At 38.7% G+C, this 22,469-nt stretch overlaps 3 protein-coding genes across 3 annotated transcripts; all 3 read right to left on the bottom strand.

Annotated features, from left to right (window-relative positions):
• Positions 1-1,657: 1,657 nt before the first annotated feature.
• LOC143336209 (interferon-induced protein 44-like) lies at positions 1,658-6,689 on the bottom strand. The gene is made up of 8 exons (XM_076756197.1): positions 6,622-6,689; positions 5,575-5,628; positions 5,427-5,460; positions 4,942-5,137; positions 3,716-3,862; positions 3,422-3,590; positions 3,163-3,263; positions 1,658-2,384 (listed from the first exon to the last, which is right to left on the bottom strand). The coding sequence occupies exons 2-8, from the start codon at positions 5,624-5,626 to the stop codon at positions 2,220-2,222; spliced, it is 864 nt and encodes a 287-aa protein (XP_076612312.1). The 5' UTR covers positions 5,627-5,628; positions 6,622-6,689; the 3' UTR covers positions 1,658-2,219.
• Positions 6,690-10,975: 4,286 nt separating this feature from the next.
• On the bottom strand, positions 10,976-14,259 carry LOC143336639 (interferon-induced protein 44-like). The gene is made up of 7 exons (XM_076756904.1): positions 14,160-14,259; positions 14,012-14,045; positions 13,527-13,722; positions 12,865-13,011; positions 12,568-12,739; positions 12,309-12,409; positions 10,976-11,560 (listed from the first exon to the last, which is right to left on the bottom strand). The coding sequence occupies exons 1-7, from the start codon at positions 14,257-14,259 to the stop codon at positions 11,363-11,365; spliced, it is 948 nt and encodes a 315-aa protein (XP_076613019.1). The 3' UTR covers positions 10,976-11,362.
• A 1,767-nt stretch (positions 14,260-16,026) lies between these two features.
• Positions 16,027-20,580, bottom strand: LOC143336208 (interferon-induced protein 44-like). Its single transcript, XM_076756195.1, has 7 exons — positions 20,532-20,580; positions 20,384-20,417; positions 19,899-20,094; positions 18,655-18,801; positions 18,356-18,527; positions 18,097-18,197; positions 16,027-16,936 (listed from the first exon to the last, which is right to left on the bottom strand). The coding sequence occupies exons 3-7, from the start codon at positions 19,950-19,952 to the stop codon at positions 16,739-16,741; spliced, it is 672 nt and encodes a 223-aa protein (XP_076612310.1). The 5' UTR covers positions 19,953-20,094; positions 20,384-20,417; positions 20,532-20,580; the 3' UTR covers positions 16,027-16,738.
• Between the last annotated feature and the right edge of the window lie 1,889 nt (positions 20,581-22,469).

The following is a 22,469-nucleotide window of genomic DNA, read 5'->3' as shown; positions in this document are numbered from 1 at the left end:
TATTATTTAGGCAGAGACATGCACTTGCGGCTAGGAGCAGTTAGGACATCCTCATTGGGAAAAACTGAACCAATCTGATGTTTTCTTTTAGGGAGCAGTGTGAGTCCACAATGACCTACACACCGGTGCTCTGACCGCCTGCTGACTGCTGTCAATCAAACAGACAGGGACACCGACAGGTGAGATGAAAAACAGCATTTCTGAGATTTCCCCAAAGACCTTTATTCTTCCTTTCAAACCACAAAGGGTCAGTAGGACTTTAATATTGTACAGGGTAGGTAGGATGTGTGTGTTGGTGTATTTATCTGCAGAGATCCTGTCCTCTGTCTGTAATTCCTTCTTATTTTGCTCTGTTCTGGACTTTTCTGGGCTGAAACCTCTGGGCAGTGGGCGTGTAGCCCCTAGCAGGTGAGGTCAGGACGTTAGAAAAAGGTAGTGACCAGGTGCTGGATCATAAGCAGCACAGATCAAGGGAGCTACAAATAGAACAGCTTTAAGAACTTTATCGACCTTTACGGGTCAACAAATTTTATCTCATTCAGGTGGATTAAAGATGGACGTATCATGAACTGGTTCTGTTCCCACATGGGTAGAAATCTCAATTCTCACTTTCAGGTGATAATTTGTGAACTCCTGACAGAAAATATCATCATGCTGCCCTCTGCTGGTGAGCTCTGACGACACAACTCCAGTCTAAACACAGAGTCAGTAAACCTGAGCAGATGAACCTCACAGTCTAACTGATCATCTGTTCATACTTTAGCAAAGTATACAAAAAAAATATATTTTGCAGCATGTGACAGATTAAACTCCACCCATCCTCATCATCAGTCAGATCTCAGGTGGCAAAATTTGACATTACAGTAGAAGTTAAATTCACAGAAAATCTCTGTTAGATTTCTAAGATATGATGAGATATCAAATTTGTCTGTCGCCCCCGAGAGACTTTTCAGGGACCCTCTGAGCCAGCCTGTGAACTTGTGCACCAAATGTAGTGACAATAACACAAAGAACCTTGATTTATGACAGTTATATATATTTACAGATAGAATTATTCACACAATATACAGAATCATCACAAATTTGAAAATGAATCATGGCAAAACTCTAAATACAGCATAAATGAAAAAAGGTAACGCCTGCTGATTCCAGTTCACTAGAATGAGGTTTTGATCCCACCTGGATCTTCAGAGTGGTCACATTCAAATATATATATATTTATAAAACATATATTCCTGTAGATGACAGTTTAGCCATTAAGTGCACAGAAAAACTGAAATCTGAAGCTGCAGCACAGCTGCTACATGGACCTTACAGTTGGAGCACATATAAAATCAGCACTTTGTTTATTTGTGTATCATTTGAAGGATATGAACACATCATTTACACATCATGATTTACTTGTGATTTTGAGGGGAGATAGCATAAATGCTATCATTGGTGGAACATATTTCTGCCCCTCATGTAAAACATCAGAGGTCAACATTTCTGACCATACAGCACAGATATTGATTGACATCGATTTTCTGCCTGTTAATACATAAAAGCTTGATAGTTAACTTGTAATGCTAAGCGGCTAGTGTAGCAATGCTAATAATTTGAGTGCATAATCTGCATGTGTTTGGATTTTGCTTTCAAAGAGCTGGCCTTAGCCTTGACTGCCTGCATGTAGATTTAGATTTGGCATCTTCCCTGCTTTATATAAATACAACAGCTGCATTTATTTCACAACTTCTATTCTCATTTTCTCTGTGCTCTCCTCACAGATGTGAAATGATTTAGTTAAAAAAAACATTATGTCCCATATTTCATGTCGTTTAAATCTGGTCATACTTCACCCACACAGTCTGAAAGATGTGAGTTTTTGAGTGTTAAACTCTTCATAATCCTCTTCTACATGTTGCACTGCCATGTTTCTACAGCAGCCCAGAATGGACAAACCAAACACTGACTCTTGAGAGCACCTTTCACTGTAGGGGAGGGTGAGACGAGGCGTTTCACGTTGGTTGAAGTCTGCAACCTCATTGCTAGATGGCACTAAACTCAACACATGGACCTTTAATGTTACTGAGAAATACTAAATATTTGAAAGCAAGTTTTCAGGGACTTTAAACTATAAAACATAGAAACAAAAAAGGCTGCTGGTTATATGTTGGAGATTGTTATTTTGACAGCATGAAAGACTGCTTTTTCATGCTTTCTTAAAATGTTTCAGTTGCTCAGCACTTCGTTTGAAGTTGAGGTTCTCCAAAGTTGATGATGTTTCTCAGTGCGCTCAGGATCAGTGAGTCAACATCACTGTCGATGTCAATTTCTTCATGGTAGTTCTTCACGGGGAAGATGCAGTTCATAGGAATTCCCACATCTGCACTGAACGTCTCCAACTGTGTTTTAAAAAATCACAACATCTGTGTTTAGATTACAGCTCAGAGCTCAGGATGTACCAAGGACAGCAGCATCATGACTGCCCTTGAGGATTTCCTTTTCAATTTAATCTTTATCTAATCAGGCTGTGTCTTTGAGGTTAAGATATGTTATCCAGAAAGACCTGAGAAGCATCCACAAGAGCACAATCAGCAGATAGAAACAACACAATGAATTAGAAATAATAAAAAAGAAAGAAACTCACAAGAATCCTCCAGTCGTGTGTCATATCATAAAAGAGCTCCAGTTAAAGCTCAAACGATGGAAAACCATGTGGAAAACATGACGGGAATCAGACATTTCTGTTGGCGTGGAGCTGATGTGAGGAAGGTTACACTCTCCACACAGATCTGATGTTTTCAGCTCTTCACTGGAAGTTTCAGTGACAAATTATGATTCATGCCAACATTATTTATTTACTCAGTCTGTTCCCATTGCACTTTGTTCCATTTTACATTTAAAGATCCACCAATTTTCCCCCTCAACTGTCCCAGTCAGGTTGTTTTAATCAAGTCAATGAAAACACACTGATGTGGTCATTATACGTCACATTAAAACGTTTGTTCACTCCCAGCTCATGTTCCCTCACATCTGATCATATTTCAGAGTTTTACAGATTTTATGTTTGGGAAAAACATTTCACTGGAATCAGATCAGGACTTGGAATTGGCCAGTTCCCCGAGTTTGGACATCAGAATACTAATATTTATAACTCATATTATTTCTCATTAAGCATACCTTCTTCTTCAGGATCTTGACCTTGTAGACGTTCTTTAAACTTTCTTTGATTTCAGGACTGAGCTCATCAGGTTTGGTGAAAATGACCACTTGAGGAATCCCTGTCAGAACAACATGTCAAAAACTAGTGAGTCCTGTAACTGACAAACTGCAAATGGATCACAGCTGTTTCTCTGTGACTATTAAGACTACAAACAGCTACAGGAAGTAAGTGTTTGATCAGTGTAGGACAGAAAAAAACAGAGATTTCTGCTCTCACCCAGGTCACTGGCTTCTTTCCTGATGTCCTTAATCTTCTGCAGAACTTCCTCCTTCATGGATAGTTTGTTCGCATCAATGACACAAACCAGAACATGCACTTTGTCGTTGGCAGTCGGAGATTTGTTGTAGAATCTATCATCCTCTGACAACCTCGACTGAGGATTGAACTGGAAAAGAGATTTAAATGCTTTTAAATGACAGTTACAAAATGTATAAATACATATAGCATTCAAAAGTATCACATGACCTAATTTTGTCGAAAAAAAATCTGCAAAGTTTGCAGCAACTGTACCCTGTAACCTTCCATCACGTGTCCCTTCAAAGCCAGTTTGACGTCTTCCACATGGACACCTTTGTCTTCACTCAGGCCCATTGTGTCATTGAAGACAAAAGGATAAAAGGTGTCTGACCTTTCTTTTTGGATCTTGTAGGTTGTGTACTAAAAAGCACATATGAAAAAAATGCAGTTACTTTGACCATTATAGAGCAAACATAGACGATACCCAGCGAGCATTATGGGAAACCTTATAAGACTCTGTCTTTGTTTTGGAGTCATGAATTTTGTTCAGTTCTTCATTCTGTGAGTCTGCTTTATTGACAGTTAATGATCAGCAGATGAATTTAATACTGAGTGAGACTTTTAATTTCTGAAATCACTAAAAATCACCAAAATCACATATTTACCATCAAATCATCCTGTCATTGGTCTGCTTCAATGTTCTTCCTGACTATTGGCCACTGGTGGTCATATAAACAATGACTGTCCTCAACAGAGACGAGTCATTTGTTCTGACATTGTTTAATTGGCTGCAAAGCAGACAGTCGCATAAAGTTCATCCATCCCTGCTAAGACTTCAGGTGGAGGGTGGGTGGATGAACATGTGAAGTATGCAACTTGACAGTGAATACTGGATTACATAACTTCTATCAACAGTCAAAGATGGTTTCTCTTTCTTTTTAGCTGAGAAGTAGAACCACTTTTAGTTCTCTAAATGTAACCAGACTTTAACCACAGGTGCAGCAGAATAAACGCTTAGTTTCCCACGTGACCTAATTTTGTGTGTGTGTGTGTGTGTGTGTGTGTGTGTGTGTGTGTGTGTTTGTGTGTGAACCTGGAAGTTCATCTTAAGAAACAAGAAGTGTGCAGCTGTCAACTGTGGGCCTTCAACAGTTTATGTGCAGATTTTCAGAAACATTCCTGAATAACAGCTTTGTTGGTGGATTGTTCTGCTGTTATCTTACAATATGATGCAAAGATGTTTCCACAGTTGTCTAAACATTGTTTTGTTACAGTGACTTTATGATGCTCTTCTCATGGAACCCTGAGTTTTGTTGTTTTATTTTAATTCCCTTCAACTTCAAAGGCAGAAACCTATTGGAGAAACTTCTCAATCCTTAGTCGAAGACCAGATAATGTTAAATGTAATACAAATGTGAGTTTCATAAAGGTTTGCAAAGCTTTTCTATGATATGATGAATTGAGGATGTTTTCTTAACACATTCAAAAGGTCTTCATACCTTTTTGGTTAAAATGCCATGAAAGGTGTGAGCCACCAAAGCCTGTGTGTACATTCTGCCATGTAAGACACTTTGGACGGAGTTGATGAAGCTGGACTTTCCTGCTCCAGGAGGCCCATGAAGAAGAATCCTGAGCTGCTGGTTTTCATTCTGAGGTCTGTATTCTTTCACATACTGCAAAGCGCTCTGATTGTCTCTGCTCAGGGAGGGAAACATGCATCACGTTAGACTTCAACAACACCGACAACAAATAGAAAAGACTCAGGATGTTACTGTAAGACATGGAGCCCAGTCACAAACAGTTCCATCACATTACTTTTGAACACATTATTTGTGCTCTCAAAGTTGAGGTTTGAGTTTTTGTTTGATGCCCAGAATTCACAGGAAAACTAGGAAGTTCATCAGGATGTCAACAAACAAACTGACTTCAGCTGTTTGTGCTGTGACAGACTGTCAAAGGTCAAACTGAAGGTACAGACACTCACCTCCAGTTTATTTTCCTCCATGGTTCACTGAAAACTGATGAAAGCAGCACATGTTCAGAAAGGAGAAAGGATGATGAAAACCTAGTCATCATGCAGCAATTTGTAATTTTCCATAAATAAGAGCCATGATTTCTTTAAATAATCTTACATGGAGATGGAGGGGGAGGGGGTGGCTGAGATTTGGACTGGTCGTCTCCCATGGCTGAAAAATAAAACAGTTACAGTAAAACTCACATTTGAATGAATTTCTTCATTTTCACTTTGAAGCCAAATGACTGGACGCTTTGTTATAAAGGTGTTAATGAATAATAGTTCAAGATAACATTACAGTGTCGGTTTGCAGTGAGTGAAACAGAAGAGTTTGTACTTATTACTGCAATAAAATGTTAAACAGATTCACCAATTCAATTACAATTTGTCATTTGGCAGACGCTTTTATCCAAAGCGATGTACATATGAGATTTTAATACATCACAACCAAGCTTCTAGACGGGAGAGAACAACAAGAGAAAGTGCCTTAACGCAACTTTCTGGTCCAACTGGACATAGGTGCTACGAAGAAGTGCAAAAAGTGCATACAGTCGACAAAGAGTTTTGTTTTTTTTTTTTTGAAACAAGGTGTTCAGTGAAGAGCTTGGTCTTTAGTCTTTTTCTAAAGATTGAGAGGGACTCTGCAGAACGAATGGAGTTTGGTAACTCGTTCTGCCACCGGGGAACCACAGAAGAAAAGAGTCTAGCGAGAGTATGTATAATTCAGTGTATGGAACAGAGTTTGGGAGAGTTTTATTGCTGTAACAAACTTAGCTGAACACATCAAAATGATCAGTAATCAGAAAAACTACAATTAACTACAGAAACAACAAAAAACAGGGTTTAAATAAATCAAGTGAAACTAAATCATACTAAACAGAAACAAAACCTTAAATTCATAAAGCTTCTTAAATTTTGTCATATGACATCAGTTCATGAACATTATTATGAAATCTTGTCCTTCACACTAATAAAAATGAGTGTATGATGATAAACTTTATTACTTTCATCACACACACTGAACTCCTGCAATCAGCAGCTATCTTCATGAGCCATGCAGTGAAAGCACATCAGACAGATACAGAAAAACAGCGAGCAGCCATGTAAATACACCATAAAGAAATGAAGTAAAAGCACATTGAGGAGAATGAAAACTTATGCTTACCGTCTTCACGAAGGCACACAAAATGTCTGCTCTGAGTCTCTTTGTGACAATGTGACAATAAGGGCAAGACTCGATTTTTACTTTCACATTCAACAGGATGTTTAGTTTTCCTGAACATGTTTCTGTTTGAACGCTCTGAAAACTTCACCAACAGTCGACAGCGCAGCACATTTTCTCAAAGCAGAGCTTTTCTCTTTTCCTCTTTGTCTTTTTTATTTGATTGAAACTGATTTTTATCACCACTAGACTTCTGACTTCTTGTTACAGTTCAGACTGAGGTCACAGCCACCGTGGGGAAGGAAACATAATTTGTGTTGTTAGTTGCAGGTTTAGCTCTCATACCTCACAGTTCACAACTGGTTAACAGGCCTATCAAAGAGATAAAGTAATAAAATTACAGTCATGGTAAGTAAATATAAGAAAATAAATATAACAGCTATCAGCATGTGAACAGGTTGGCGTGCAGGTATAGGCCTGTGTTTTCAAACATTTTGAAGGCTACTCTTAAAGTATGGCTCACAGTGTATTCAACAGAGACGATCATGACATAAAATATGAATCATAATTGCACCATGTATTGATACAGATTAAATTCAATGATAAGGCCTGTCGCACCTTTTAAAGGACCAGTGTGTAGAATTTAGAGACATCTGGTGGTGAGATGGCAGAATGCAACCAACTGAATACCTTTCACTGAATCCTCCCCGATGGTGACTGTGAAAAACACAACACAAAGGTGCTCTGTAGAGTCGATAGCTGTGTCCCAATTCAGGGGCTGGATCCTTCGGAGGATGGATTTGAAGGCCGAGTACGTCATAATGCTGCGCGAAGGCTGTCCCAATTCGTCCAAATTCGAAAGATCCTCCAAATGCAGCCGACAAATGCGTCCTCCTTTTCCCTGTATTCGGAGGACGCATCGCTACTATCCTTCACGGCCTCCCATATCCCAAGATGCTTTGCGCACCGATTGTTTTTTTTTTTTAATAATGGCGACCTGTTGATATGAGGAGCTGAGTTAACTGTTAGCCTTATTAAAACCCTTCACTTACAAATGTTACAAGCTCGCATGTCAACTAATATCCTATTGTAACTGTGAAGATATTCACATCAGGTGAATTTGTAAGTTTTATAATAGGCTACATTTCGATCCTCTTTCAAGCGATAGGAGCTGTACGGGCGCATCTCTGCACCCTGTACGTGTGTTTTTCCCGGGTTAGGAGGGAAGAAGTTGTGACGTTGTGACGCAATCACGAAATGCTCCGAAGGCTAGACCGTTCCATTTACCGATAGTTGATGCGGCCGACGGAGGAGCCTCCGAAGGACCCAGCCTCCGGAGACCGCGTAGGCTGGGTCCTCCGAAGGATGCAGCCGCTGAATTGGGACACAGCTAGTGTTTAGTTTGTCTGTTACAGGTGGCTGCAGAAACATGGTGATGCAACATGGCGGACTCCATGAAAGAGGACCCGCACTCAGTCTGAGGTAATGAAAACGCAATGATTCTAATTTTCATGTGATTATCCACTAATTAAAACACAAAAATGTAAATATTAAATTCCAATTCCGCCATATTCTGCCAAATGATCTGCCTAAATCGGTATTTACTGCTAATGCTAGCAAGCTAGCTTGCTTGTTGGCTAGCTGGCATTTGGTAGTTTGCTACCTCGTTAGCTGACTGTTGATTATAAACATCACTCAGACTCTAAAAAGTAACTCTTTGTTTTAACTGAGACAATATACAGAACATGTGTTTGCAGCCCTTTTTAGTTATTGTTTTGTTTCTTTGACAGGAACTACTGACCTGCTGAAAGGTACAGCACAGACAGATGTCACCATAACAGCCAAACAATGCATTGTGATTTTTGTCTTTAAGTTTAATGTGGATTCCCCAATTTTCAAATATCAACGTAAAGAAATAAAACCATTTAAGCTAAATCCGTTCAGTATTTATGTGCCTTATGTGAAATGTTTTATTTGCTTTTTTTGCGTTTCAGTTCAGATATACACAGCCACCCATAATGTGCAGGTGGACAGAAAACAAATGAAAAACAAATGAAAATCCAAATATATGACCAGACGAGATATTCTTCATAGTTACTGTGACGGATTCAAACCTGTAGTAAATGAAATATCAGTAAAATTAAGCTGTTGTACATTTGAAAAAACATTCTAGTGCTTCAGCTTTGGGTTGGGTTGAGAAAATGATGTGACCTTTGTGTCCAGAAAACGCTTTAGACAATCAAAATTGTCCAGTTGTTCATTAACCAAATAACGTTAACACGTTATGTCGTAATTGAGTAGGGTTGTGCTTGTGCTTGTGGTTCTAGAAGACGTTTCGCGTCTCATCCAAGAGGAAGAGTTCTGAAGAACTGAAGAAGCCTTTCGGAAGACATTCACAGACATTTTCCCACTCACACAGATATTTCGCCATTAAAGCAAACAATTTGTATTTTTTGAGATGTGCTGCCTTTATAGTTTCTTACTGCAATTCACTTACACACCACTGTCATAAATGTGGACAGCTGTATGATTACATTACTCACAATCCAAAACTAGCAAGTTGACAACTGTGCTGACAGCCAAACAAGTACAAAAACACAACACTTAACAAGGTGGCTGATATTACTTCGTCCAACAACGGCAGGGCCAGCTTGGCCTCTGTCTTATAGCCTTTTATTCTGTGAAGCTCTCACCAATGACTAAAACCTACTTCTGGATGTACTCTTGCCTTTTTCTCTGTTTAGCATCCTCTGTCAACGTCTTCTTTGGTCTCTTCATCTCTGCCATGTCCGTAGAGGCTGCTGAGGTTGAGGTTCCATTGCCTGCTAACTCACCGCTCAATGCAAACATTCACCATTCACCACCACCCGTTGGTTCCCTCCACCCTGGGCCTTGAAATCCTCCTCCTCCCTGTAGTCCAAAGCTCCTGTGCTAGCAATGTGAACACAACCACTCCCTTGGTCCTCCAAGCTACAAGCCTGGTCTTGGCAGAATCAGGTAGATGTACGGTTTGCTAACTGAGCTAACTAGCTAATGGTAGCTCCAGTTAGCAGCAGTTAGTGGTTAATGTAGCAACAAGTCCAGCACACTGTCACTCAGAAACTTCTGTAAATCACCAAGATTTGAAGCAGAGCAGCTGCATGACATCAAAGGAAAGAGCAGAAAACATTTTTCCATAAAATATGATCCAGTTTCACCAAAATCAATCAATAGTTGGTGTTGTGTGATGTAGAGCCGTAGAGTGTTACGCACTTTTTATGGGAGATCATACCCGCTAACCCCAATTATATACCGCAAGAACAGGTGTTCAGAGCACAGCGTGGGAATGAAACAGGTACCATTCTCCTATTTTAAGCCAGTGCACATTCAAAATAAGTTTGAAGATGTTATTTTGAGGTGGAGTAGTTGCATAATATTGCTTTAAAGCACAGTACCAACATTAGTCAGTGCCAAAAATTGACAACAAAAATTCAATTTTGTTTTTTATTCATGAGAGTTTTGACCAAAAAAACAAATATGTGTTTCTGGTAAAAAAAATTAATTCTTAAATACAATTTCAGTTGGATTATTATTTTTTGTTGTTGTTCATTTCAAATAAGCTCATCTTTAGACTAAAATAAGGCCTAAAAAAGGACTGGGTGAACAAGTTCCTTCAGTAAGTGACTAAAACTTGGTGATCAGAATCAGATATCTGGTTGAAAGTGAAATGCAGTGAACATCCCTGCATTATATAAATAAAACACAAAAGCACATATAAAATCAGCACTTTGTTTATTTGTGTATCATTTGAAGGATATGAACACATCATTTACACAGCATGATTTATTTGTGTTTTTGAGGGGAGATAGCATAAATACTATCATTGGTGGAACATATTTCTGCCCCTCATGTAAAACATCAGAGGTCAACATTTCTGACCACACAGCACAGATATTGATTGACATCGATTTTCTGGCTGTAAATACATAAAAGCTTGATAGCTAACTTGTAATGCTAAGCGGCTAGTGTAGCAATGCTAGTAATTTGAGTGCACAATCTGCATGTGTTTGGATTTTGCTTTCAAAGAACTGGCCTTAGCCTTGACTGCCTGCATGTAGATTCAAACTTAAGTTACAAGTTGGGTTCCCTCAAGATTTGGCATTTTCCCTGCTTTTTGTAGATGTTCTGAAATATCCAGAAATAAACACTATGTTTTGAAAATAAATAAATAAATAAATAAATAAATAAATAAATAAATAAAAAATAATAAATAAAAAAAATAGAACAGCTGCATTTATTTCACAACTTCTATTCTCATTTTCTCTGTGCTCTCCTCACTGATGTGAAATTGACTTAGTGAAAAAAACATTATGTCCCATATTTCATGTCCTTTAAATCTGGTCATACTTCACCCACACAGTCTGAAAGATGTGAGTTTTTGAGTGTTAAACTCTTCATAATCCTCTTCTACATGTTGCACTGCCATGTTTCTACAGCAGCCCAGAATGGACAAACCAAACACTGACTCTTGAGAGCACTTTTCACTGTAGGGGAGGGTGAGACGAGGCGTTTCACGTTGGTTGCAGTCTGCAACCTCATTGCTAGATGGCACTAAACCCAACACATGGACCTTTAATGTTACTGAGAAATACTAAATATTTGAAAGCAAGTTTTCAGGGACTTTAAACTATAAAACATAGAAACAAAAAAGGCTGCTGGTTGTATGTTGGAGATTGTTATTTTGACAGCATGAAAGACTGCTTTTTCATGCTTTCTTAAAACGTTTCAGTTGCTCAGCACTCTGTTTGAAGTTGAGGTTGTCATCTCCAAAGTTGATGATGTTTCTCAGTGCGCTCAGGATCAGTGAGTCAACATCACTGTCGATGTCAATTTCTTCATGGTAGTTCTTCACGGGGAAGATGCACTTCACAGGAATTCCCACATCTGCACTGAATTTCTCCAACTGTGTTTTAAAAAATCACAACATCTGTGTTTAAATTACAACTCAGAGCTCAGGATGTACCAAGGACTGCAGCACCATGACTGCCCTTGAGGATTTCCTTTTCAATTTAATCTTTATCTAATCAGGCTGTGTCTTTGAGGTTAAGATACGTTATCCAGAAAGACCTGAGAAGCATCCACAAGAGCACAATCAGCAGATAGAAACAACACAATGAATTAGAAATAATGAAAAAGAAAGAAACTCACAAGAATCCTCCAGTCGTGAGTCATATCATAAAAGAGCTCCAGTTAAAGCTCAAACGATGGAAAACCATGTGGAAAACATGACGGGAATCAGACATTTCTGTTGGCGTCGAGCTGATGTGAGGAAGGTTACACTCTCCACACAGATCTGATGTTTTCAGCTCTTCACTGGAAGTTTCAGGAAGTTACTCAGTCTGTTCCCATTGCACTTTGTTCCATTTTACATTTAAAGATCCACCAATTTTCCACCTCAACTGTCCCAGTCAGGTTTTTTATGCAAGTGAATGAAAACACACTGATATGGTCATTATACGTCATATTAAAACGTTTGTTCACTCCCAGCTCATGTTCCCTCACATCTGATCATATTTCAGAGTTTTACAGATTTTATGTTTGGGAAAAACATTTCACTGGAATCAGATCAGGACTTGGAATTGACCAGTTCCCCGAGTTTGGACATCAGAATACTAATATTTATAATTCATATTATTTCTCATTAAGCATACCTTCTTCTTCAGGATCTTGACCTTGTAGACGTTCTTTACATCTGCTTTGATTTCAGGACAGACCTGATCAGGTTTGGTGAAAATGACCACTTGAGGAATCCCTGTCAGAACAACATGTCAAAAACTAGTGAGTCCTGTAACTGACAAACTGCAAATGGATCACAGCTGTTTCTCTGTGACTATTAAGACTACAAACAGCTACAGGAAGTAAGTGTTTGACCAGTGTAGGACAGAAAAAAACAGAGATTTCTGCTCTCACCCAGGTCACTGGCTTCTTTCCTGATGTCCCGAATCTTCTGCAGAACTTCCTCCTTCATGATGGATAGTTTGTTCGCATCAATGACACAAACCAGAACATGCACTTTGTCGTTGGTAGTCGGAGATTTGTTGTAGAATCTATCATCCTCTGACAACCTCGACTGAGGATTGAACTGGAAAAGAGATTTAAATGCTTTTAAATGACAGTTACAAAATGTACAAATACATATAGAATTCAAAAGTATCACATGACCTAATTTTGAAGAAAAAAAATCTGCAAAGTTTGCAGCAACTGTACCGTGTAACCATCCATCACGTGTCCCTTCAAAGCCAGTTTGACGTCTTCCACATGGACACCTTTGTCTTCACCCAGGCCCATGATGTCATTGAAGACAAAAGGATAAAACGTGCCTGACCTTTCTTTTTGGATCTTGTAGGTTGTGTACTAAAAAGTATATGTGAAAAAAGTGCAGTTGGAGCAAAAACAGACACCAATGATACCCAGTGAGCATTATGGGAAACCTTATAAGACTCTGTCTTTGTTTTGGAGTCATGCATTTTGTTTAGTTACTCTTCATTCTGTGAGTCTGCTTTCTTGACCATTAATGATCAGCAGATGAATTTAATACTGAGTGAGATTTTAAATTTCTGAAATCACTAAAAATCACCAAAATCACATATTTACTATCAAATCATCCTGTCATTGATCTGCTACAATGTTCTTCCTGACTATTGGCCACCAATGGTCATATAAACAATGACTGTCCTCAACAGAGACGAGTCATTTGTTCTGACATTGTTTGATTGGCTGCAAAGCAGACAGTCGCATAAAGTTCATCCATCCCTGCTAAGACTTCAGGTGGAGGGTGGGTGGATGAACATGTGAAGTATGCAACTTGACAAAGAAGAGACATGATGAATTTAGGATGTTTTCTTAACACATTCAAAAGGTCTCCATACCTTTCTGGTAAAATGGTCATGAAAGGTGTTATCTTCCAAAGCCTGTGTGTACATTCTGCCATATAAGACACTTTGGACGGAGTTGATGAAGCTGGACTTTCCTGCTCCAGCAGGCCCATGAAGAAGAATCCTGAGCTGCTGGTTTTCAGTCTGAGGTCTGTATTCTTTCATATACTGCAAAGTGCTCTGATTGTCTCTGCTCAGGGAGGGAAACATGCATCACGTTAGACCTCAACAACACCGACAACAAATAGAAAAGACTCAGGATGTTACTGTAAGACATGGAGCCCAGTAACAAACAGTTCCATCACATTACTTTTGAACACATTATTTATGTTCTCAAAGTTGAGGTTTGAGTTTTTGTTTGATGCCCAGAATTCACAGGAAAACTAGGAAGTTCATCAGGATGTCAACAAACAAACTGACTTCAGCTGTTTGTGCTGTGACAGACTGTCAAAGGTCAAACTGAAGGTGCAGACACTCACCTCCACTTTATTTTCCTCCATGGTTCACTGAAAACTGATGAAAGCAGCACATGTTCAGAAAGGACAAAGGATGATGAAAACCTAGTCATCATGCAGCAATTTGTAATTTTCCATAAATAAGAGCCAAGATTTCTTTACATAATCTTACATGGAGATGGAGGGGGAGATGGAGGGGGAGATGGAGGGGGAGGGGGACGGGGACGGGGACGGGGAGGGCGTGGCCGAGGTTTGGACTCTTCTCCTCCCATAGCTGAAAAATAAAACAGTTACAGTAAAACTCACATTTGAATGAATTTCTTCATTTTCACTTTGAAGCCAAATGACTGGACGCTTTGTTATAAAGGTGTTAATGAATAATATTTCAAGATAACATTACAGTGTCGGTTTGCAGTGAGTGAAACAGAAAAGTTTGTACTTATTACTGCAACAAAATGACTTCATGTCCTCTAACAGCAAAAGAGCCTTTATTTCATTTAAAGCTTCTATCCAACCCAAAAACACGATTTTTGGTGGAACTGCGTTATAAAAAACCTTCATTATGAAAAAAAACCTAAATACCAGTGTTAAACAAGCTAAACTGAAAGTAAAATTTGATTAACAGATTCACTGATTGAGTGAATGAAACAGAAATTGGGAGAGTTTTATTGCTGTAACAAACATGCAGTGAAAGCACATTAGACAGACATAGAAAAACAGCAAGCAGCCATGTAAATATACCATAAAGAAATGAAGTAAAAGCACATTGAGGATAATGAAAACTTATGCTTACCGTCTTCACGAAGGCACACAGAATGTCCACAATGCGTCACAGAGAAAATGACTTCTCTTTGTGACGACAAGGGTATGACTTGCCGATTTTTACTTTCACTTTCAATATGATGTTTTCTGTTCCAGAGCATCTTTCTGTTTGAACAGTCTGACAAAACACATTTTCTCAAAGCAGAGCTTTTCTCTTTTCCTCTTTGTCTTTTTTATTTATCACCACTAGACTTCTGACTTCTTGTTACAGTTCAGACTGAGGTCACAGCCACCGTGGGGAAGGAAACATAATTTGTGTTGTTAGTTGCAGGTTTAGCTCTCATACCTCACAGTTCACAACTGGTTAACAGGCCTATCAAAGAGATAAAGTACTAAAATTACAGTCATGTTAAATAAACATTAGCAAATAAATATAACAGCTATCAGCATGTGAACAGGTTGGCGTGCAGGTATAGGCCTGTGTTTTCAAACATTTTGAAGGCTACTCTTAAAGTATGGCTCACAGTGTATTCAACAGAGACGATCATGACATAAAATATGAATCCTAATTGCACCATGTATTGATACAGATTAAATTCAATGATAAGGCCTGTCACACCTTTAAAAGGACCAGTGTGTAGAATTTAGAGACATCTGGTGGTGAGATGGCAGAATGCAACCAACTGAATACCTTTCACTGAATCCTCCCCCATGGTGGCTGCTAAAAGCACGAAAAACACAAAGGTGCTCTGGAGAGTCAGTGTTTAGTTTGTCTGTTACAGGCGACCGTAGAAACATGGCGATGCAACATGGTGGACTCCATGAAAGAGGACCTGCACTCAGTCTGAAGTAATGGAAATGCAATGATTCTTATTTTCATGTGATTATCCACTAATGAAAACACAAAGGGAGCTACAAATAGAACAGCTTTAAGAACTTTATCGACCTTTACGGGTCAACAAATTTTATCTCATTCAGGTGGATTAAAGATGGACGTATCATGAACTGGTTCTGTTCCCTCATGGATGGAAATCTCAATTCTCACTTTCAGGTGATCGTTTGTGAACTCCTGACAGAAACTAACAGAAAATAACAGCATGCTGCCCTCTGCTGGTGAGCTCTGACGACACAACTCCAGTCTAAACACAGTCAGTAAACCTGAGCAGATGATCCTCACAGTCTAACTGATCATCTGTTCATACTTTAGCAAAGTATTAAAAAAAAATATATTTTGCAGCATTTGACAGATTATTTGCTCATAAACTCCACCCATCCTCATCAATCACAGTCAGATTTATGACAGTTATATATATTTATGGATCGAATTATTTCCATGAAATACAGAATCATCACAGATATGATGATTTATCATGGCAAAACTCTAAATACAGCATAAATGAAAAAGGTAACGCCTGCTGATTCCAGTTCAATAGAATGAGGTTTTGATCCCACCTGGATCTTCAGAGTGTTTGAAAAATGGGAACCACAAACATATTTATAAATCAATGACACCAATAGGCTGATGAGTTCTATGGTGGCAGGTAAGATTAACCATCCAAGCCGCTCAGGGTGATAAACATCAGAAAACAATTAACAATTCAGCAGAGTACATAGAAAAAGGTACATTGAGAAAAAAGGTCATATTTGAAAATATCAAACATATATCTGACATACACCCATTTTCAAAAATATATATTGTATCAAGGTTCGAGGAAAAAGGAGAAGAAATCTTAAATTCATGTACAGAAACTGGCTCTCAACACCCCTCGATGACAGTTTAGCCTTTAAGTGCACAGAAAAACTGAAATCTGAAGCTCCAGCACAGCTGCTACATGGACCTTACAGTGAGATTATGTCCAAACGCATTAATAAATGTTTAAACTAATAATGGTTGGAATCAACATGTTGCCTAAAACGTGTCCTTCAGCTGTAATGATATCTTTCAGCCAGTGGGAGGTGCTGTGACTGTCATCATGAAATAAAGCCTTTTCATGCTTTGTTCAAACGTTCCAGTCTCTCAGCACTCTGTTTGAAGTTGAGGTTGTCATCTCCAAAGTTGATGATGTTTCTCAGTGCGCTCAGGATCAGTGAGTCAACATCACTGTCGCTGTCAATTTCTTCATGGTAGTTCTTCACGGGGAAGATGCAATTCAGAGGAATTCCCACTTCTGCACTGAACGTCTCCAACTGTGTTTTAAAAAAATCACAACATCTGTGTTTAGATTACAGCTCAGAGCTCAGGATGTACCAAGGACTGCAGCACCATGACTGCCCTTGAGGATTTCCTTTTCAATTTAATCTTTATCTAATCAGGCTGTGTCTTTGAGATTAAGATATCTTATCCAGAAAGACCCGACCACAAGAGCACAAACAGCAGATAGAAACAACACAATTAATTAGAATTAATGAAAAAGAAGAAAACTCACAAGAACTAAAAAAAAAACCCCTCTAGTTTGAGGTCAGTTTCTAGTTCATTCCATTTTAAAGTGGCATAGTATGTGAAACCAGCTCTGCCATCAATCGTCTGTAAGTGGAAAGGCTGAAAGTGTTCATCATCATTGTCATTTGAACAATTATCATGTGTTGTGCTTCTCTTCAGGAGGGCAGACGTGTTCATTGTTGTTCCAAACGACAACAAATAAAGACGAGGTAAAAATTCTGCTGTTGTCAGTCCTGTTTCCATTGAGATGTGATGCAAGTTTAGTCAAATTTTTCAAAAATCAGCAAAAGAAAGAGCTAATTTGTCCACGTTGCCATTCACTCCCATTATGCAAATATTGCCGGTTGGTCAATCAAGATAATCAGTAGGTGGTGCTAATCCTCCAGTCGTGTGTCATATCATAAAAGAGCTCCAGTTAAAGCTCAAACGATGGAAAACCATGTGGAAAACATGACGGGAATCAGACATTTCTGTTGGCATCATGTACTGATGTGAGGAAGGTTACACTCTCCACACAGATCTGATGTTTTCAGCTCTTCACTGGAAGTTTCAGTGACAAATTATGATTCATGCCAACATTATTTATTTACTCAGTCTGTTCCCATTGCACTTTGTTCCATTTTACATTTAAAGATCCACCAATTTTCCACCTCAACTGTCCCAGTCAGGTTTTTTATGCAAGTCAATGAAAACACACTGATGTGGTCATTATACGTCACATTAAAACGTTTGTTCACTCCCAGCTCATGTTCCCTCACATCTGATCATATTTCAGAGTTTTACAGATTTTATGTTTGAGAAAAACATTTCACTGGAACCAGATCAGGACTTGGAATTGGCCACTTCCCCGAGTTTGGACATCAGAATACTAATATTTATAACTCATATTATTTCTCATTAAGCATACCTTCTCCTTCAGGGACTTGATCTTGTAGACGTTCTTTACATCTTCTTTGATTTCACGACAGACCTGATCAGGTTTGGTGACAATGACCACTTGAGGAATCCCTGTCAGAACAACATGTCAAAAACTAGTGAGTCCTGTAACTGACAAACTGCAAATGGATCACAGCTGTTTCTCTGTGACTATTAAGACTACAAACAGCTACAGGAAGTAAGTGTTTGATCAGTGTAGGACAGAAAAAAACAGAGATTTCTGCTCTCACCCAGGTCACTGGCTTCTTTCCTGATGTCCCGAATCTTCTGCAGAACTTCCTCCTTCATGAGGGATAGTTTCCATTCATCAATGACACAAACCAGAACATGCACTTTGTCGTTGGCAGTCGGAGATTTGTTGTAGAATCTATCATCCTCTGACAACCTCGACTGAGGATTGAACTGGAAAAGAGATTTAAATGCTTTTAAATGACAGTTACAAAATGTATAAATAAATAGATAGAATTCAAAAGTATCACATGACCTAATTTTGTAGAAAAAAAATCTGCAAAGTTTGCAGTTACTGTACCGTGTAACCATCCATCACGTGTCCCTTCAAAGCCAGTTTGACGTCTTCCACATGGACACCTTTGTCTTCACCCAGGCCCATTGTGTCATTGAAGACAAAAGGATAAAAGGTGTCTGACCTTTCTTTTTGGATCTTGTAGGTTGTGTACTATAAAGTAAATATAAAAAAATGCAGTTACTTTGACCATTATAGAGCAAACATAGACGATACCCAGCGAGCATTATGGGAAACCATATAAGACTCTGTCTTTGTTTTGGAGTCATCCATTTTGTTCAGCTCTTCATTCTGTGAGTCTGCTTTCTTGACAGTTAATGATCAGCAGATAAATTTAATACTGAGTGAGACTTTTAATTTCTGAAATCACTAAAAATCACCAAAGTCACATATTTACCATCAAATCATCCTGTCATTGGTCTGCTTCAATGTTCTTCCTGACTATTGGCCACTGGTGGTCATATAAACAATGACTGTCCTCAACAGAGACGAGTCATTTGTTCTGACATTGTTTGATTGGCTGCAAAGCAGACAGTCGCATAAAGTTCATCCACCCCTGCTAAGACTTCAGGTGGAGGGTGGGTGGATGGATGAACATGTGAAGTATGCAACTTGACAATGAATACTGGATTACATAACTTCTATCAACAGTCAAAGCTGGTTTCTCTTTCTTTTTAGCTGAGAAGTAGAACCACTTTTAGTTCTCTAAATGTAACCAGACTTTAACCACAGGTGCAGCAGAATAAACGCTTAGTTTCCCACGTGACCTAATTTGTGTGTGTGTGTGTGTGTGTGTGTGTGTGTGTGTGTGTGTGTGTGTGTGTGTGTTTGTGTGTGAACCTGGAAGTTCATCTTCAGAAGCAAGAAGTGTGCAGCTGTCAACTGTGGGCCTTTATGTGCAGATTTTCAGAAACATTCCGGAATAACAGCTTTGTTGGTGGATTGTTCTGCTGTTATCTTACAATATGATGCAAAGATGTTTCCACAGTTTTATTTCCCTTTGTCTAAACATTGTTTTGTTACAGTGACTTTATGATGCTCTTCTCATGGAACCCTGAGTTTTGTTGTTTTATTTTAATTCCCTTCAACTTCAAAGGCAGAAACCTATTGGAGAAACTTCTCAATCCTTAGTTGAAGACCAGATAATGTTAAATGTAATACAAATGTGAGTTTCATAATGGTTTGCAAAGCTTTTCCATGATATGATGAATTTAGGATGTTTTCTTAACACATTCAAAAGGTCTTCATACCTTTTTGGTTAAAATGTCATGACAGCTGTGAGCCACCAAAGCCTGTGCGTACATTCTGCCATGTAAGACACTTTGGACGGAGTTGATGAAGCTGGACTTTCCTGCTGCAAGAGGCCCATGAAGAAGAATCCTGAGCTGCTGGTTTTCATTCTGAGGTCTGTATTCTTTCACATACTGCAAAGCGCTCTGATGGTCTCTGCTCAGGGAGGGAAACATGCATCACGTTAGACTTCAACAACACCGACAACAAACAGAAAAGACTCAGGATGTTACTGTAAGACATGGAGCCCAGTCACAAACAGTTCCATCACATTACTTTTGAACACATTATTTATGCTCTCAAAGTTGAGGTTTGAGTTTTTGTTTGATGCCCAGAATTCACAGGAAAACTAGGAAGTTCATCAGGATGTCAACAAACAAACTGACTTCAGCTGTTTGTGCTGTGACAGACTGTCAAAGGTCAAACTGAAGGTGCAGACACTCACCTCCAGTTTATTTTCCTCCATGGTTCGCTGAAAACTGATGAAAGCAGCACATGTTCAGAGAGGACAAAGGATGATGAAAACCTAGTCATCATGCAGCAATTTGTAATTTTCCATAAATAAGAGCCATGATTTCTTTAAATAATCTTACATGGAGATGGAGGGGGAGGGGGTGACTCATATTTGGACAGGTAGTCTCTCATGGCTGAAAAATAAAACAGTTACAGTAAAACTCACATTTGAATGAATTTCTTCATTTTCACTTTGAAGCCAAATGACTGGATGCTTTGTTATAAAGGTGTTAATGAATAATATTTCAAGATAACATTACAGTGTCGCTTTGCAGTGAGTGAAGCAGAAAAGTTTGTACTTATTACTGCAATAAAATGACTTCATGTCCTCCAACAGCAAAAGAGCCTTTATTTCATTTAAAGCTTCTATCCAACCCAAAAACACGATTTTTGGTGGAACTGAGTTATAAAAAAACCTTCATTATGGAAAAAAAAACCTAAATACCAGTGTTAAACAAGCTAAACTGAAAGTAAAATTTGATTAACAGATTCACTGATTTAGTGAATGAAACAGAAATTGGGAGAGTTTTATTGCTGTAACAAACATGCAGTGAAAGCACATCAGACAGATACAGAAAAACAGCGAGCAGCCATGTAAATATACCATAAAGAAATGAAGTAAAAGCACATTGAGGATAATGAAAACTTATGCTTACCGTCTTCACGAAGGCACACAGAATGTCCACAATGCGTCACAGAGAAAATGACTTCTCTTTGTGACGACAAGGGTATGACTTGCCGATTTTTACTTTCACTTTCAATATGATGTGTTCTGTTCCAGAGCATCTTTCTGTTTGAACTCTCTGAAAACTTCACCAACAGTCTGACAAAACACATTTTCTCAAAGCAGAGCTTTTCTCTTTTCCTCTTTGTCTTTTTTATTTATCCCCACTAGACTTCTGACTTCTTGTTACAGTTCAGACTGAGGTCACAGCCACCGTGGGGAAGGAAACATAATTTGTGTTGTTAGTTGCAGGTTTAGCTCTCATACCTCACAGTTCACAACTGGTTAACAGGCCTATCAAAGAGATAAAGTACTAAAATTACAGTCATGTTTAATAAACATTAGCAAATAAATATAACAGCTATCAGCATGTGAACAGGTTGGCGTGCAGGTATAGGCCTGTGTTTTCAAACATTTTGAAGGCTACTCTTAAAGTATGGCTCACAGTGTATTCAACAGAGACGATCATGACATAAAATATGAATCCTGATTGCACCATGTATTGATACAGATTAAATTCAATGATAAGGCCTGTCACACCTTTAAAAGGACCAGTGTGTAGAATTTAGAGACATCTGGTGGTGAGATGGCAGAATGCAACCAAATGAATACCTTTCACTGAATCCTCCCCCATGGTGGCTGCTAAAAGCACGAAAAACACAAAGGTGCTCTGGAGAGTCAGTGTTTAGTTTGTCTGTTACAGGCGACCGTAGAAACATGGCGATGCAACATGGTGGACTCGATGAAAGAGGACCTGCACTCAGTCTGAAGTAATGGAAATGCAATGATTCTTATTTTCATGTGATTATCCACTAATGAAAACACAAAGGGAGCTACAAATAGAACAGCTTTAAGAACTTTATCGACCTTTACGGGTCAACAAATTTTATCTCATTCAGGTGGATTAAAGATGGACGTATCATGAACTGGTTCTGTTCCCTCATGGATGGAAATCTCAATTCTCACTTTCAGGTGATAATTTGTGAACTCCTGACAGAAACTAACAGAAAATAACATCATGCTGCCCTCTGCTGGTGAGCTCTGACGACACAACTCCAGTCTAAACACAGAGTCAGTAAACCTGAGCAGATGAACCTCACAGTCTAACTGATCATCTGTTATAATGAAGCACAGTTTAAAAAAATATATTTTGCAGCATGTGACAGATTAAACTCCACCCATCCTCATCATCAGTCAGATCTCAGGTGGCAAAATTTGACATGACAGTAGAAGTTAAATTCACAGAAAATCTCTGTCAGATTTCTAAGATATGATGAGATATCAAATTTGTCTG

Source organism: Chaetodon auriga, chromosome 18 (genome assembly GCF_051107435.1).
Source record: "Chaetodon auriga isolate fChaAug3 chromosome 18, fChaAug3.hap1, whole genome shotgun sequence".
In the NCBI taxonomy this organism is placed as follows: domain Eukaryota; kingdom Metazoa; phylum Chordata; class Actinopteri; order Chaetodontiformes; family Chaetodontidae; genus Chaetodon; species Chaetodon auriga.
The sequence above is the reverse complement of the archived record's forward strand: the minus strand, read 5'-3'. Positions and strand labels throughout refer to the sequence as shown.